We start from the raw sequence: 17,078 nt of genomic DNA, 5'->3' as shown, positions 1-17,078 counted from the left end.
GGGGCCAATGGATCACTCCTGGCATGGAATTAGATATTAGAGGTATGCAAATGGCGAACGCCTTGAATTAAACACGTTAACATCAGCCCAGAGGCCAGCATGATTCCCGAGATTAGCAGCACGAACCTCGGATGCAACAAGAAATACATCACTCTCTTCATCGACCTCGACGCCATCCTACCAGGAACCCATATCCAATCAGTCATTCTACACTGGTACCAGCCAAACCTCATGGTGGATTGTACAAAGCCGTCACCCCCTTCCACAATCGTTCCAGGAAAGGACCACGGGGACAGACATAATCCGGCAGCCTCGTACATAGCTCCTCGTGCACCACCAAACACGCATCATCGCTACGTCTATCTCCTTTTCGCGCAGCCCCCATCCTATCAATTTCCGAAATGCTTCGCACATGTGTTCCCTGAGACTGTTAGCGCACGTGCCGGATTCGATATCAGGAAGTTTGTTCAGGCAGCAGGGCTAAGCCCTCCCATTGCTATGAACTATTTCATTGGCAGACATGAACCTGCCGAGGGAGAGACCACCACCATGCCTGACAGTGCGACAACGACCTCGTTCCGTTCCGTGGATTGTCACACGAGCACAGCCGGATTGGTGGCATGAGCTAGTGCACGGGGAAATGGAAACTGGGATTGGTTTATTTTAGGAGACTTGGGAATATGATTCACGTTTCGATGGTGCTATTTTTGGAACCCTCCGTTATCTGGAAACATAAAGTAAGATACTGTTGGCAAAGCGGTCTAACCTACTTGTTGCTTGCACCCTGGATGCCCACTGCCTGAATAGTACCGCCTTCCGAATTTGGCTTAGCACCTGCCTCGAGACTTGCTTCTGCCAACCGCTATACTCACCGCCTCCTAATTTGTATACCGCTTTTGTATTTAACTGCACATTATACAAAGTAGAGCAAGACAGCAGCAGGTACCTACAGTTTGTATGTAAACTTCTAACAAAATTAAGTCACTTCTGTCATCTCTTGTATCAACTGCTTCATCAACTGCTCATCCATCAAGGGGCTAAATCCTATAGAAATCAGGTAGTATATACGATTTTCTAATCAAAATGCATGTTTTTTTTACTATGTAAACCAGAAGTAGGCAGAATACATGGCAGAAAAAATAAAGTGTGGCAGGAACATTCTGAGTGGTACTCGATCAGGAAGGCGGTACTGAAATTTAAGGCAGGGGGGTCTGAGCAACAATTCCCCTATGAAATCATATAGCTAGGGCTAATTCACTAGGGTTAATCAAGTCACGCCATATAATTAAATTAGGTAATAGTACAGGATTAAAAACAGCCCCCGAGGTACACTTTTCACTTCCCTATGGTGTTTTCCTCTCTCGCCCCTCCTATTCCCAGTAACGACTATGCTCTCACACCTGTTCCGCAGGCAGGGCTGTCGGTACCCCTGCTGTCCGCGTTGCAAGGTCCCCTTTTGAATATGTAAACAAATTATCTGAAGATAATTCATGTCCCCTATACGGAGTAGTAAAAGGTTCGTTTATAACTTGATTATACCTACCATTACGATTCCTGGTACCACGATGCCTGCCATCAACCTAGCTGCCGCCACCATTGACGGTGGGTGGATGGATTGATGGCAGGCATGGTGGTATCTGGAATGGTAACGGTAGTTATAATGAGGTGAAAAATGAAGCCTTTACTATAGCGAACATGAATTGTCTGCAAATAACTTATATACGAGGGGAGTGAAATGAGATCGCACAACCACATGCCTGGAGAGCAATTGGCAACACTTCGTTTAGTATATCAGAAAATTGGTTGTGGGTGTTTCTAATAAAATGTTCATATCAGAAATAAGAAATGCATTTCGAGGCCGCAATAACGCACCAATTGTTGTGTCTGAATAAGAATCGCATGCAACTGGCTTACCAGGTGAGCATATGCTCCGACTAAGAACACCGTAGAAATAAATGTCGACAGACAGATCGATTGATAGATGCCGCTGATTAACTAGCAGATATTGTACTTCGGCTTCATGCCTGTTGTTCAATGATGGCCTTGAATTTCCATCTGATTTTGTTCGACGCAGCAACTAGAATAGGACGTTGCTCGAGAAAGGAAACAGCTGTTTTGTGTGCAACAACGGGTTTGATTCTGGTGTAAGGAAGCATACGAGCTCCATGAAATGTGAATACCATACGACGGCGTTACTGAAATCAATTAGCATCCAAAAACATCCCCAAGTTCACGGCACCACTTCAATTGTTCGCTGATGGATGGTGAGATAAAGTTGGTGATCCTTGAACAGTCAACACCCCCACAGACTACAAGCGTGGTACTCACACACAGGTCCCAAGGGGGGTGGGACAAGGTTATTTGTCATTGGTAAAGTTCGATCCATGTAACTTCTCGTGCTTTCGGCAATTGCTGTAAACGGAGGTCATCCTGGTGTGGGTAAGCAGCCTTTCGTGATGAATGCGGGAGTGCAATCAAACGTGGACCTGTGTTGCTGACAGCATTGAATATCAACTAGGAAAGAGGTGGGTGAACTCATCATGAGATGAATTATAAATACCCCAAGTTAGCCCAAGACTAGGGAGAATCATACTTGTTAATCGCGGAGTCCGAGCGGACAAGCCTTTCAACATCTGTTTCACGATTTACACATGGCTGAGGCCTCTACCAAGAGGTCTCTCCAGTCTAACGGTCAACTACTTCCCAACCAAAAGATGCGCACAACATGTAACGCCTGCCAGCAAGCGAAGATACGGTGTAGCCACACCTACCCATGTGACCGTTGCGAGAGTCATGGGTATGAGTGTGTCTATTCAATCTCGCAGCCGTTGGGCCGGCCGGCCAAGAGAAAGATGATTCGGCCGGCAGCAGCAGGGGCAGGCATCAAGATGCGTAGAAAGGAGGTGGAGGGAGTTGACCGTCCGACTCGGCGAAGTGCGGGGAGGGCACCGAGGCCAGCCCCAGAAGAGAGGGCGCAGAGGGCGCGCAGGGTCCCGAGTCGGATCCCGAGTCCAACTACATCGTCCGGCTCGGGTCCCAGCTCAAGGGAAGAGTCGTACAAGAGCGACTCTAGCACCGGCACTGAAGTTACACCGCCAGAGGGAGACTTTCAGTGGTCGAGTTTCACAAAGTTGCTCTCGGATGTTCCCGGTGAGCACATACCTAGTCCATGGGATATATAGATGTTGATAGATAACCTTTGAGACGTGCAGGAAACCACAAAATTGGACAAGGGATCCAGGACCAAAAGTTCGTTAACGCAAACGAGGCCAATAACCACGTCGATCCAGGATTTTCGGATACCAGCCTGGAGAGCTCGTTTGAACGAAATGACGGATTCGAAAGTTCTGGGGGTCCCCGTTTTCCTGAGCCGCGTGTTGACTATTCCACACAGTGTTATACTTCCCACATCGGTCTGATGGTCGATGAACCCCCCATTGGAGGGTTCCTCCACACCGCTGCGCCGGGCACCCAGTATGGGTCACTCTTTCGAGGTGGTGCAATTTACCCGTTCAGCCTCGCACCGAACGCAATTCAGGTCTCCGGAACAGTACGGGATCCGGCTAGAATCATGGAATTGCCCTCCAATGAAATCTGTCACGAACCGGCAGATACTGATTCCAGTCAATCTCTCCCATTGAAAGAGATCGACCTTGAGGCACTGCCGGAAGACGCTTCTTCCCTTCACTGCAACTGTTATGCCCAGGCATTCAGTGAAGTCATGCAATCGGAGGAGGTGAATGGGTCGAACAAGATATTGCTCCACCTGGAAAGGGTGCAGCAACAGGGAGTGGTCATTCTTCAATGTCAAGTATGCTTTGCTTCAAACGCCAGGGCTAACATTCTCACCTTATTAGTCATGGCGATTGAGAAAGCGGCACGGGCGTTGAAGGTGAGGGCCAAATTGGCCACCACCTCGGTGCAAGGGGGGGTTTGTTCCGTGTGGGGAGAGGAGGACATTAGCCAGATGCGCCGCTGTCTGTCTCATCTGTCAATTATTGTCCGTTTCATCCACCAAGATCTCCACTGTGCCTCGCCTTCAAAATGGCATCTGGTGATGGCGGACGAGACAGATCGTCGGCTGCAGTCGATTATTCGAATTTTCGAGTGATCGCTGGTTGAAAATGTGTGTATATTAAGACGCGGAATGGAACCTGATAGCTCGTGAGCATTCTCAATTTCAGGTGGTCACATCAGTAGTAGCATTAGATGAGTGGTGATGATTGAGTTGTTTCAAAGAAAGATGTATGGGTGGTTTGTAGAGAAATGGTCGCATGCTGGAAATCGCTGACAAAGTCAAAACCAAAAGAGACTGTTACTCGCATTGTAACGATCAAGGGGGTATATAAATATACACAATGGTTGAGAAATCGCCGAGCTGGTAGATATTATGGACATAAAAGTCTCCGGCGAATTATTGGATTGGCATGACTGCATTTACCAATGAGCAGATCAGAATAGACGACACGAAACTCCCCGGACAGGTTGAGTTGCACTGTTAAAGGTCGGTGTGTCAGCTGGCTCACACAGAAATCTTTGAAGAGTCTTCAGGACTGACCATTTTAGGGGCTTTTTGATTGGAATATCACCAGGAGACCATCGCAAACAGGTATCTGAGATAGATAATATGAAGTGCTTTGGCGTGAGCTATGACACACGGTATTGTGAACTAGCCTAGGGTTCTTGGACTACAACTGGTGACCATTGCACAAATTAGTTGGAAATGCACAATAGAATTGAAATCAATGATGCTCGAAAAATAGTTATTAGGGATTTAGTTCCATAAAGATACTTACGTGAAGAACCCTAGTGAATGTAAGGGAATAAGATACACACTCGCTGCCGAAGTACCTTGAACTCCTTCGTCAAACCCGCTCCTGATGTCCCTTTCACGCTAGTTGTGTTGTAAAAGAAGTGGTATTGATGACGACTTAGTTGGGCCAGGGCTTTTCAAAGGTGCCAATCCACTGTCCCCATCCAATGACCTTGCCCGTCATGGCATGCTTGATATCTTTCTTTGTCACCTTCTCGGGAGCCGTGAACTTGAGAGACTCATTGAGCGCGATAATGGTGAAGATGTAACGATGTTTTCCATGGCCGAGCGGTGCGCCAGCGCCGACATACGGCAATCCAAGCAAGTTTGGCACAAAGCGCCAACCAGCAACAGTCAGGCGGGAGATCTTGGCGTGTTCATCCGGGTGGACATCAGCCGCTTCGGCTTTCGTGGTCGAGGGTGGAATAGCCCAGAGGAGACCGTGGTGAAAGACAAGGAATGGGATTGGTGGATCGAGGTCTTCACAGAGGAGTACATACTCCTTGACTTCCTCGCGACAGCTTGGAGCTGTCCAGCGCAGTTCAGGAAGACCACCCTTGCCATCAGCGGCCTTGCAAGTACAGTGGAGAGGTAGTTTGGAGCCCGAGGGGCCAGCTTCGGGTGCTTCGAGGGTCATGTTGGGCTCGGGGAGGTCTTTGAAGGCCGGGCATTGAATGATTTGGCCTGAATCATGGCCACGGATTGGGTACAGTAGCCGGCCAATGATGAATTCGAGATAATGTAGAATCGCCATGGCACATGGATTTGATAGAACTGCAGATATGAAGTCTTTTTGTGTGAAGATGAAGGAAGGACAAAAGTCTTGATGTTGAGTTTCAGGGAAGAGTAGGGGCAGCCCGATTGGGAAGTTACCCTATACCGGCCCGGAATCGGCAAGTGCGACCCTCGACTTTCCTTTTCTGTGAACTTGTGATTTGCCTCTCTCCCGATCCTTAACTCCGTTGAGACAGTCATATCTTACTCTTTGGAAGCCTTGTGATAATTCAAAGTACCCGAGCGAGGCCAAAGTACGTCCTTAGTCTTAATTACTCGTGTGCAAGTGATACAGGACGACGGCAAAATACAGCGGTTAATGGTTCCAGTTACGACACAACAACGCCCGCATACCCTGTGAACTCCCCGGTCTCCTTCGCGATAATTGGAATCTCATCTTCAGTCAAGGAGGAAAACGTATCCATCTCCAAGGGTATCCAGCCCAATTTCCGAAGTCGATTCGCCCTAATTCGTGCATTTGAGCCGAGTACCATCCCAGAATAATCCCCGAACAAATCGTCCCAGTGTTCCTTCGGGATGGGTTTCGGCGTAGATTTAGTAATGCACCCTTTCTTTCTCAGTGTATGGCCAATCGCAGCGGCGCATTCACCCCAAGACAACTCTTGACCGTTTTCACAAAAGAAGTACGGATTCAGCGCAATCTCAGCAATGGGTGCACTCTCTATCCAATGAAGAAGAATCATATATCCTCTGGCAAGGTCTCTGACATGAATCTGGCTCCAAACTGCGAGGCCTTTCCCGATCTGACCTGCGTAGCCATGTTTTATAGAGTACCGGATGAGCGTCGGCAATTGAATCGACAGGCGGTGTTCCCTACTAGTCATACCGTAGATAAGGGGCGGAATCATGATGGCTATTTTGGCGTAAGAGGCTAGTTCTTGGGCTGCTCCGACGATGACTAGGTTGATTAGGCGATGCGGTGCAGAATCGGGGAGGGCGTGGATTTCGTCGGGTTGCTCATCGTCAAAGACGATATCACTTCTATACTCTCCTTGGGCGGTATCGGAAAGCAAAGTTGCTCCACTGTTGTGGATGTATATTGTTTGCAGCCCTTGCGCCGCTCGTTGTCTGATGCCATCGATTATTGCTTGGACGGACGGCAGGTGATCTGCAGTCGCGATGTAGAAGACAATGTCATTAACTGCGACCTGGTCCTTGATCACTGATGTGTCGTCCAGATTGCCCACGACGGTTTTGACGCCCAAGTTGGCGTAATCTGCCACGGCTGATTCGTGACGGACAAGTGTTGTTACATTGTAGTTCGATATGAGAAGAAAGTCTATGATTTCTCCGCCGACAAAACCGGGACCAAGAAGGAACACAGAAGCAGGCATGCTGACGGGTGGCTGGTTGAAGTAATAGTGAAATGCGTTGTGCGCTACTCCATAGCGTGGGTAAATATAGGTTGTATATGTGACTGCATGTTGACGTCGCCGAAATTGGTAATATTTCGCCTCAGCCCTACCTAGGGAGGATATCGATTTCAGATTGGAGAGACATCGGCAATATATCATGAAAGGACAGGCTCAAAGGCCTCCTGAGATATATATATTCGACTCGGGGTTCGGATGGTCTCAGCGGTATTCAGCCCGTTCTGTGGGCAGGTTATCTTGTTATTCCGAGGATCCTGCGCTATAGAGTGTTCCATCGATTTCTGGCTCTCGTCAGTATGTTTATGGGCAGTGTACGGAGTATATAACTACTGTACTATGCTACTTTGATATAGAAAATAAAGACATTCCCAAAGAGGCACATATCCTGCCGATCTGATGACATCATCAAAAATGTTGCTTGCTGGGGCTCTTCCGCCCGCATCCGCGCGTACCTGGGCTCGTAAATTTGTGGATTCCTGGGGGAGAATTTACACAACCTTCTCCATGCTATCCTATATATCTGCTGCCTTTCGGCCCCCGTCGCCGGAGGAAGGCGTACAGCAGCGACCACCACGGTATGCCGGTGAAGATACCACCCCAACGAGCCGCCGGGAGATCCTAGGATGGTACTCGTACGGGATTGCGGCGGAGGTGTTCGCGGTCTGTGGCGTAGGTTCGTGAAGACATATCTGCAAACCTAAAATAATCAATTACTTATCGATCGCCACCAGGATCTTTCCTACCGCTCACCTTGGAACAATTAGCCCGCGAGCGCGGCACCCTGCAAGTGAGCCGTCTTCCATGTGTCGGACCATCCACAGGGAATAGCACAAATAGTGCTGAAAATGGCCAATGTGTGGTGCCGATATTTGGCGCCGAGGTCAACACAGCCAGCTTCGCCATGTACACCTTCTCGCTGGCAGTACTTATACAGGCGCTGACACTGATATCGTTCAGCGCGCTGGCGGATTACGGTATGGTTGAAGAACGCCGGACTGAGAATGTGTGGTGTGAGAGAGGGACATGAGTTAACGTCAACGTTGTCCATTTGGATGTATAGAGAACAACCGCAAGATATTGCTTATGGTATTCGGATTCGCCGGTGCGCTCGCCAGCATGTTGTTCATATTCATTGCGCCGCCTATCTTCATTGTCGGATCGATATTGGTCGTCATCGGTGTGACCTGCCTCGGTTCATCCTTTGTTGTGCTGAACTCTTATCTCCCCGTGCTTGTCGCCAACGACCCATCTCTGCAAGAGGGAAAGGCGGATGACAGCGCGGAAATGTCGAGCTTCGATCGAGACGGAGGTAACTCGGAATGGAACGCCTGGGGCAGCGATGATGCCGACAACGATAGTTTAGACGGACTTCAGCCACAAGAGCAGCCACGGAACTCACTAGAAGGTGGAACTGGGGCCAAGGCCTCGCCGTCGTCCTCCCCGGAGCTGCAGCTGTCCACCAAAATCTCCTCCACAGGCATCGGTCTTGGATATTGTGCGGCGGTCTTTGTGCAAATCATCAGTATCATCATGCTGATCACATTATCCAAGACCTCCCTTGTCAAAGTGTCTGGCACTCTTCCCATGCGCTTCGTATTGCTCCTGGTCGGCATCTGGTGGGGCGGGTTCACCTTGGTCACTCGTAATTTGCTCAAGACACGACCGGGGCCTCCCTTGGATTCAGTCGCCACCAAAGGCACATCAAGATGGCGAGCCTGGTTACGACTGATCGGTTTTGCCTGGAAATCACTATGGGAGACCGTCAAAATAGTCATCAAACTGCGCGAAGTCCTCATGTTCCTCGTGGCATGGTTCCTGATCTCCGATGCAATGGCCACTGTCTCCGCGACGGCGATCCTCTTCGCGCGCACGGAACTCAAACTGAGCACACCGCTGATCGGACTTCTCTCCATCACTGCCACGGTGTCCGGCATGACGGGCGCATTCCTATGGCCACATGTGTCTCGGTACTTCGGCCTACGGTCAAATCAAACTATCATCCTGTGCATCGGCATGTTTGAGATGATTCCACTCTATGGGTTGCTTGCTTACATCCCCTTCATAAAAAAATGGGGTGTGTTCGGGTTACAACAGCCGTGGGAGATATTCCCGCTGGCCATCGTCCACGGCGTCGTGTCGGGAGGACTGGCATCATACTGCCGATCGTTCTTCGGACTCATGATTCCTCCTGGTAGCGAGGCTGCGTTCTACGCTCTTTACGCTGCTACTGACAAGGGCAGCTCATTCATTGGACCGGCTATTGTGGGCGTTCTTGTTGATGCGACCGGCCAAATCCGAAGTGGATTTTTCTTCATGGCGCTTCTGATCCTTCTGCCTATCCCTCTCGTGTGGATGGTTAACGCGGACAAGGGTCGGCGTGAAGGTTTGGCTATGGCTGAAACCCTGGGCAAGTCACATGGTGGGCCCGCCGAGTACGCCCAGGAAGCCGAAGGGCTTCTTGCTCGTGAGTAGACTAGACTGTATACTAGAACATATCGTGAGATATTTATGACATAGATTATGAATATATATGAAGTTGGGAATGGACGGGAGACTTGAAATGATGATTACTAACCCTTCAACAAAAACTCGATTTGGCGAGCAATGCAACGGTATTTTGAAAATTCTAGCGAGTGTCTCAATTCCAGGGTCCAAAATAGATCAAAGACACGGCAGGGTCTTTTTAAGTCAAGCCTTTTGGTGGCAGTGGGGATACACTATGTGGAGAAGGGAGTTTGATATCCAATGAAACATCTCAATTGGAAAAAGAAGAAGCCCTAGAAGATCAGCTAGCCACCAATCGTGAAACGCGAGATCGTCTAGTTTGGCCGCTAAGTGGGCTGATATCAATAACACCGGTCCTTGGTTAGTTGCAGCCTAGAAATAGAGAACCGCGGTGTCTGGATTGAACTCAGAGCTGTTACACCTAGAAGAAAGATTGAAAATGAATGTAACATGGCGCCGTGAAGGCAGAAATATAAAGATTCACATGTTCTCTGTACGAAAATATGGCAAACACTCAGCGTTCTTTTGTACTCTCCTTCACCACAATCATCATGATCACTAGTGCTGTATTCGCGTCTCTATTTCTACTCGCTAGTGCACATTCAGGGAAGCGAGGGCCATTCATTGAGTCTGTCACAGACTGCTCCGAGCTACCGTTGTACAACAATGAGACAAAGATAGCCGGGCCTTGGACACTCAAGGTCGACAGCTGCTACAATGGAACTGCGACCCGAGGGTTATGCAGCATCGAAGGCTTTGAGACAGGCAGCGACATCACACGGCAACGAGAAGACAGACCCAACACGATCGAGCACGGATTTGTAAGTTGTTACCCTAGAATGGACTTAGTATACATGAACACATAACCAATACAGGGAACAAATAACTAACAAGTATTTAGATCACGATCGTAAGCGACAACAACAACCTCAAAACCCAGCTCCGCTGCAACGGCGTCCTGAATACAATCGAAGCATATGTCCTTTCCGGCCCCGGTGCTGGCGCCCTAGATTGGCACGCCGTCGGGATAGACCACCACCCCAGTACAGGACGACTCGTCTGGGGCAAACCAAACGCCGAGCTTGTACAAGCGTACAGACACTACCGTCGCGGGATACCAGTCGAAGGCCTCTTCCTCGGATCGAACAATCAGACGAATTGGAGTGTCCACTCAGCTGGGAAGGATGTGAGCATCACGGATATGAAGCGGTATTGGGTTATGCGATTGATGATTCCGGAGACGAGGATTCGGGACAATGAGTTTAGGACGTTGATTCGGATTGATGGGAGTTGAGTTGAGTATTCTTTTGACTTATTGCATCGGTGTTGCTGTTGGGTTTCCTGTGATTTCCTGTTATTATACCCCCGTAGATGCATACTAGTGGTTTCGCTAAGTCGCGCTGAAATCTTTGACACAGTGCCAAGAGGTTGGAGTTTGAGGACGAGTCAGGAGGGCTAGTTATCGTGGTAAAGGCCAAAAGAGTCGACCCAGAGATCGTTTCTTCCAGGCAGCTGTCGATCTGTCGTAGAGAATGATTGAGTCGGCGAGATCAAGGTTCCACCATCTTTGTCCGCTTCTGAGCCTGAGGTTCTGATGTGTGATGGTGGCGGTAAGGAAAATCATGTCGTGTGCGACATAGATCAGTGAAATGCCGTGTATTTCGAACACGAGAACATACCTTGGCATCTAGAGGGTTGAGGGAATGCGGTTACCCATCGTACCTTCCCTACACATCACACCTGTGATCACCTGCCTTAGTTATCCTCAACTAAACCTATTTGTTCACTTTCATCATTCATTGTGCGTCAATTGCGCTCCATACAGCTATTGAATCCAGCCTGTTTACACACCTTGTCAGAAAATCTGCCATAGGACTACACATCTACACCGGTATTACCCGTGGAAGCCCACTTGGTTTGGATCACCAAACTGGTCTGATTGGTTAGAGGAGTTAGCCATACTCATGAGTCGCCTACTCGAGAAGATTGAAGATGGAAGATTACACATAAAATGTCATAAGGAAATACAGGCGCGAAGGATGATTGAAAGTTTCAAGTTAATCCAACCTAGAACAAGAATAACTACCCCAACAACCAGAATCGAAGAGGATACCCCGTTCCAACAGGGAGCTCGCCAACATTCACGGCCCGAAACACCGTTCAGGGTTCGTTATATTATTGTTCCAATGGGAAAATAGGCTTGATTAAGGGTCGGATTTATTACGGCATTTCTCCCTAAAATGTATGTGCGGCCGTTTTCCCCGTTACAGGAAGGGAATAGCTTCATTTTTTACATTCCGAGGGAGTTAGCGCTAAATAGCCTCCAATCAGATCGCCTTCCCCAAACCTCGGTTCCCCAGGAAAGATCACTGGCGGCTGAATTGAATCCCAGAATTTGCCCCTGTCGATATTCTTCCTGCCGATAGGTGTAAATTTCACCCTCATGTGCGACAATCCAGAGTTGGTCTAGACGCAGTGACAAGAATATTGCACGACTCAGAGATGTCTCTCCGTACTCTATCCAGCACAACAATTAGCCTGAATACCAGGTGGGCTGACCGAAGTCTGGTGATCCGGCGCTGAATTGCCCTTTCTTTCTCCACAACTCCAGATACACGCTAATGCAAACGTGGATCATCCTGGGAGCTGGTATGTCACGAATTGTATATAGATGACAGTCCCCCCTGGTATGAGACTTGATGGGATCCTGTGAGACAGCACAGCTGGTTAACATCAACCGTTATCTGTGTCCAATTGCCAATCATGGCGTCTGCTGTTGATACTGTACTTGCGGTTGAAAAGACCGCCGCCAATCATGTAGAAGATACCCTGGGCCATGGTGCCATCACCGAGGCCAAGCAAGCTACCGACGATGAGCACACGCAGACTCTGATGCAGGCCTTGCGCGAGAACCGCAAGGCTGTGATGTGGTCTGTCTTGATATCCATGTCTATTATCATGGAGGGATACGACACCATCCTGATGGGCAACTTCTTCGCCTACCCCACGTTCAATCAAAAGTATGGACAAGATTATGGCGGTACTATCGGATGGCAGGTATCCGCGCCTTGGCAGACGGGCCTTAACATGGCCAGTACGGTTGGTTGTATCTTCGGTGAGTTCCCCTGTCGCTTGCCATCCTAGGACAAATACTGACATGATCACAGGTGGTATCTTGAACGGATACTGTGCGTCCAAGTACGGTTACCGAATTGTAATGTTCGTCGCACTCGCATTCCTCAATGCCTTGATCTTCATCACGTTCTTCGCCAACTCTGCGGCAGTCCTCTTGACCGGCCAGGTCCTTTGCGGACTCTCATGGGGAGTGTTCGCCACCATTGGCCCGGCCTACGCATCTGAAGTATGCCCCACCGTTCTGCGCGGCTACCTTACTATCTACGTCAACTTGTGCTGGGCCATCGGCCAGCTCATCGCATCCGGAGTCCTCTACGGACTCGTCGAACGAAAGGACCAATGGGGCTACCGCATCCCCTTCGGCCTACAGTGGATTTGGCCGCTTCCTTTGATGGTGATTTGTTGGCTCGCACCCGAGAGTCCCTGGTGGCTCGTCCGGCACGATCGCCTAGAAGACGCAAAGCGCAACATCCGCCGACTGGGCGGCAGCAAGACCGAAGAGCAGATCAACGGACAACTCGCGATGATGGTGCACACGATCAAGCTCGAATCCGAGATTGTAGCCGGCACCACCTACTACGACTGCTTCAAGGGAGTTGATCTGCGCCGCACTGAGATCTGCTGCATGGCCTTCGTCGGCCAGATTCTGTCCGGTAGTACATTCGCCTACTCACCTACCTATTTCTTCACCCAAGCCGGCCTGCCAGTAACTCGCTCCTTCCAGCTCGGCGTCGGGTGCACGGCCATTGCCTTCGTTGGAACCTGTTTTTCCTGGTGGCTGATCACCGGCTTCGGCCGCCGCACGCTGTACGTCTGGGGCCAGGGAATTCTCTGTGCAACACTCTTCCTGATCGGTATCCTGGACGTGGCATCATCCGCGAACGGCATTATGTGGGCGCAAGCCGGACTCTGCTTCTTCTGGCTCTTAACCTATTCCCTGACTGTCGGCCCGATCGCATACGCCATTGTATCAGAGACATCATCTGTGCGTCTGCGCCCGTTGACAGTCTGCCTCGCGCGCACAGCATACCAGATCATCAACGTGGTGTCACAGGTGCTAGAGCCATACTTCATGAACCCGACCGCCTGGAACGCTTCTGGCAAGACCGGGTTCTTCTGGGGTGCCACGGCACTCGTTGCATTTGTCTGGGCATTCTTCCGTCTTCCTGAGGCTAAAGGCCGCACTTATGCGGAACTGGATATTCTGTTTGCTACCAAGGTCAAGGCAAACAAGTTCGCCTCCGTTGTTGTCGATCCCTATGCGGTTCGGCCTTCCGAGTCGCAGGAGGGTCTTGTGCATGAGAAGACATAGGAGCCGAAGGAGTGAGATTAATAGTTAAACAACGGGAGTAAAACCCAGGCGATTATGTATGATGCGAGTCGACTTAGCATGTTCAGTAAATAGTGAATTTAATAAGTAGTGGACTTCTTAAGGTTATATACATAGTACAACAATAGTCCAGCCTTATCATGGTCACCCGGGTAAGGAACTCGCTGTCAACGATCGATGTATATGTCAACCCTCTCGGACTGGACTGGCAGGGATTCCTTTGCCTTGACCTTCCGTGCGGGGAAATATTTCCTACACAAGGGCCTGGAAGTGGCCGGGGGATTACTTTTGTTTCTTAGTGAATGGCTCGCAGTTCTAATTCGCTGCACCTTGTCGTCTCCGTCATGACTTGATGGCCTTTGACGGCTTTGTCGACAGCCTTTCTTTTATACTTTCATACTATCCTATTACTCTATTACTCCCGTGGATTGCCAGAGTACCGTTGTACTTCGGAATCTTCAATTTGACAATGCTACTCCGCCTTGGCATCTCATGGCTTCGATATGCTCTGACGAGCGAGAATATCGAAAGACCCTTCTAGAATTATTTGGAATTGGTTCGTAAAACTCCGGTGTCATTGCCAATCTCAAAAAACCCAATGATATCAAGCAAGTTGATACTTCGGGCTGCTCCCGGCTTACCAGATCGGCTCATGATGTCACTGCCCCGCCAAATTTCTCCACCAACATTGTCATAATCGAAGCCCTTCGATGATATTATTGGATATGCCAAGTTGGAAAAAGTAAGCCACAATCTGATGAAGCCGGGCACAGGAGGTACCTGCTCGGCTGCCCAGGTAGGGCTCTCTCATGTCAGAGCGAGAGCCATGAAGTCATTAGAGGGATGTAGACATATATAAGCCCAGCTTATATCCGTAGAAAGGAAGTGAAACCAACTAAAAAGCTCTTCTCATTTATATCCTCCAAAACCTAAACCTTCTATCAGAGCATATATCTCTCAACCTCCAAACCGAAACCCTATACCTACCAACATGCCTATCCCTGTCCCCAAAGCCAACCACATCCTTGACCTCCTTAGCCTCAAGGGCAAGGTCGTCGTTGTAACGGGAGCCTCCGGAGCTCGAGGCATGGGCATTGAAGCCGCCCGCGGCTGCGCCGAGCTGGGTGCCGACCTCGCTATCACATACTCCTCCCGCCGAGAGGGCGGCGAGAAGAACGCCCAGCAACTCGCAGCAGATTACGGCGTCAAGGTTAAGCTGTACCAGTGCGACGTGGGCAACTGGGAGAGCGTGGAAGGCCTTGTGAAAGAGGTGATCAAAGATTTCGGCAAGATCGACTCCTTCATTGCGAACGCCGGGCGTACAGCCGACAGCGGCATCCTGGACGGATCAGTGGAGGACTGGAACAAGGTCATCAACACCGATTTGAACGGCGCCTTCCACTGCGCTAAGGCTGTGGGCGCACACTTCAAGGAGCGCGGAACTGGCAGCTTGATCCTTACTGCCTCCATGTCGGGCCACATTGTCAACTACCCCCAGGAACAGACCTCATATAACGTTGCCAAGGCCGCCGAGATTCACCTTGCCCGGTCGCTGGCCAATGAATGGCGCGACTTTGCCCGCGTCAACAGCATCTCGCCTGGTTACATTGACACCGGATTGTCTGATTTCGTCCCCCAGGATATTCAGAACCTTTGGCTCTCTATGATCCCCATGGGTCGCAATGGTGATGCGAAGGAGCTGAAGGCTGCTTATGCTTACTTGGCTAGCGATGCCAGCAGCTACATGACGGGCAACGATCTGCGCATTGACGGTGGATACACTGTGCGGTAAATACCTTTTTTGTACTTTTAAACGAATTCAAACGACGATAGTTCATGAGATCAATTCCAGAGTTATTTATGTCAAAAGCGGTGTCCTGTCCGACGTATGACCTCATAAATCCAAAGCTGTTTGACAGGTTTGGCATGTTTGCAAGCAGTTTGTCTTGATTGCAATACGATCAAACACCGTTGAAGTCACGTCTCACGCAGGTCCTGCAATACTAGACGTGATCGGAGCCTCCTCGACAAAGATGCCAGACCAAAACCAATCCTCCACAGCTGCATCCAAGCCCCCATTATCGAGCCTCAATTCGCCGACGTGCCAATCCGCGGAATTCGTTGAAGTCGACGCGCTGACCGCCGACACAACCTGCGTGAGGTCATCGGACCCATCTGACGCCCACAGCCCCACAGTCTTCGCGTCAAAATCGATATCGTACGCGAAGTTGTACCACTGCCCTGCTTTCAGGTCGGTTTCCCAGTGCGACACCCCACCGACGTACCAACGAAGCGCGTTGTCTTCGCCTGAAGCGCCGCTCAGGGTGCCGTATTTGAGCTCAGTGAAATGACTCTTCAGAAAATCGTCAGCTGTTGGTTTCTTCTATACCGTGGAACTGGGAGTGATACCTCGAAGAACGCGATCTGATGCTCGAAGCTCGCATTTGGTGCATTCGTGTCCTCTGTCTTCAGCGAGAAATGGTAGAACACATGCCCGCTCCCAAGATCCGCCTTTGTCTGGGGGATGATCTCGGATCGTTCCATGGTTTGTCCATTCCAGAACGACGTGCCATCCTGACTGCTATCAGCTTCTCGTCCTTCAGACTAGATAAATAACCTACGATTGTGATCCGGATGCCCTGTTCATCACTGGTATCGGCCGGGTTCTTGTGATCAGGCGAGAGACCCAGATACTGGTCCGTGGATGCCGTCCCGTGAATATACCACTGCCAAGCGCCAACTTGATTAGACCATGACCCTTTGTGTGTCAGTGCCAATCGACAGCAACTCGCGAAACTCACTCACATTCGTCGAAGTCGGTAACCGTCGCCGACGCGTTAAATAACCCGCTCCACAGGACTTCGCCCGCTTCGGCCATTGCAGGGAGGGAGACGAGCCATGCAAGAAAACGCATTTTTGTCGGATTGTCGTGATTTTGCGTTACACTTGGCGGATTTGAGGTACGATCGCGACCGTATTGTTTCCACGCAAGCATGATTCCCTTCCAAACGCTGTTATATACCCGCATCCCCAGACAAGACCCGCCGGATATAACACGGAGACCACGGAGATCATGAAACCGGGCTTGTTTGAATCACCAATGCAGATCTAGTGAGATTCCTTTGGA

At 49.9% G+C, this 17,078-nt stretch overlaps 9 protein-coding genes across 9 annotated transcripts; 6 read left to right on the top strand and 3 right to left on the bottom strand.

Moving 5' to 3' along the window:
* Window positions 1–99: 99 nt before the first annotated feature.
* N7518_003844 (YbhB/YbcL family Raf kinase inhibitor-like protein) lies at window positions 100–624 on the top strand (the record flags this gene model as incomplete). The annotated part of the gene is made up of 1 exon (XM_057184771.1): window positions 100–624. One exon carries the CDS (start codon window positions 100–102, stop codon window positions 622–624), a length of 525 nt encoding a protein of 174 aa, XP_057046221.1.
* Window positions 625–2,651: 2,027 nt separating this feature from the next.
* N7518_003843 (Zn(II)2Cys6 transcription factor domain-containing protein) lies at window positions 2,652–4,111 on the top strand (the record flags this gene model as incomplete). Its single annotated transcript, XM_057184770.1, has 2 exons — window positions 2,652–3,150; window positions 3,213–4,111. The coding sequence occupies 2 exons, from the start codon at window positions 2,652–2,654 to the stop codon at window positions 4,109–4,111; spliced, it is 1,398 nt and encodes a 465-aa protein (XP_057046220.1).
* An 820-nt stretch (window positions 4,112–4,931) lies between these two features.
* Window positions 4,932–5,567, bottom strand: N7518_003842 (YbhB/YbcL family Raf kinase inhibitor-like protein; the record flags this gene model as incomplete). Its single annotated transcript, XM_057184769.1, has 1 exon — window positions 4,932–5,567. One exon carries the CDS (start codon window positions 5,565–5,567, stop codon window positions 4,932–4,934), a length of 636 nt encoding a protein of 211 aa, XP_057046219.1.
* A 349-nt stretch (window positions 5,568–5,916) lies between these two features.
* Window positions 5,917–6,942, bottom strand: N7518_003841 (uncharacterized protein; the record flags this gene model as incomplete). The annotated part of the gene is made up of 1 exon (XM_057184768.1): window positions 5,917–6,942. The coding sequence occupies one exon, from the start codon at window positions 6,940–6,942 to the stop codon at window positions 5,917–5,919; it is 1,026 nt and encodes a 341-aa protein (XP_057046218.1).
* A 450-nt stretch (window positions 6,943–7,392) lies between these two features.
* N7518_003840 (uncharacterized protein) lies at window positions 7,393–9,453 on the top strand (the record flags this gene model as incomplete). The annotated part of the gene is made up of 3 exons (XM_057184767.1): window positions 7,393–7,654; window positions 7,713–7,955; window positions 8,042–9,453. The coding sequence occupies 3 exons, from the start codon at window positions 7,393–7,395 to the stop codon at window positions 9,451–9,453; spliced, it is 1,917 nt and encodes a 638-aa protein (XP_057046217.1).
* Window positions 9,454–9,989: 536 nt separating this feature from the next.
* Window positions 9,990–10,780, top strand: N7518_003839 (uncharacterized protein; the record flags this gene model as incomplete). The annotated part of the gene is made up of 2 exons (XM_057184766.1): window positions 9,990–10,307; window positions 10,388–10,780. The coding sequence occupies 2 exons, from the start codon at window positions 9,990–9,992 to the stop codon at window positions 10,778–10,780; spliced, it is 711 nt and encodes a 236-aa protein (XP_057046216.1).
* A 1,469-nt stretch (window positions 10,781–12,249) lies between these two features.
* Window positions 12,250–13,933, top strand: N7518_003838 (uncharacterized protein; the record flags this gene model as incomplete). The annotated part of the gene is made up of 2 exons (XM_057184765.1): window positions 12,250–12,601; window positions 12,654–13,933. 2 exons carry the CDS (start codon window positions 12,250–12,252, stop codon window positions 13,931–13,933), a joined length of 1,632 nt encoding a protein of 543 aa, XP_057046215.1.
* Window positions 13,934–14,942: 1,009 nt separating this feature from the next.
* Window positions 14,943–15,743, top strand: N7518_003837 (SDR family oxidoreductase; the record flags this gene model as incomplete). Its single annotated transcript, XM_057184764.1, has 1 exon — window positions 14,943–15,743. The coding sequence occupies one exon, from the start codon at window positions 14,943–14,945 to the stop codon at window positions 15,741–15,743; it is 801 nt and encodes a 266-aa protein (XP_057046214.1).
* A 192-nt stretch (window positions 15,744–15,935) lies between these two features.
* Window positions 15,936–16,865, bottom strand: N7518_003836 (CAZyme family GH131; the record flags this gene model as incomplete). Its single annotated transcript, XM_057184763.1, has 4 exons — window positions 15,936–16,304; window positions 16,361–16,525; window positions 16,573–16,709; window positions 16,757–16,865. 4 exons carry the CDS (start codon window positions 16,863–16,865, stop codon window positions 15,936–15,938), a joined length of 780 nt encoding a protein of 259 aa, XP_057046213.1.
* Window positions 16,866–17,078: the final 213 nt, after the last annotated feature.

This window comes from Penicillium psychrosexuale (genome assembly GCF_028828465.1).
Source record: "Penicillium psychrosexuale strain IBT 29551 chromosome Unknown utg000002l, whole genome shotgun sequence".
NCBI lineage: Eukaryota > Fungi > Ascomycota > Eurotiomycetes > Eurotiales > Aspergillaceae > Penicillium > Penicillium psychrosexuale.
The sequence above is the reverse complement of the archived record's forward strand: the minus strand, read 5'-3'. Positions and strand labels throughout refer to the sequence as shown.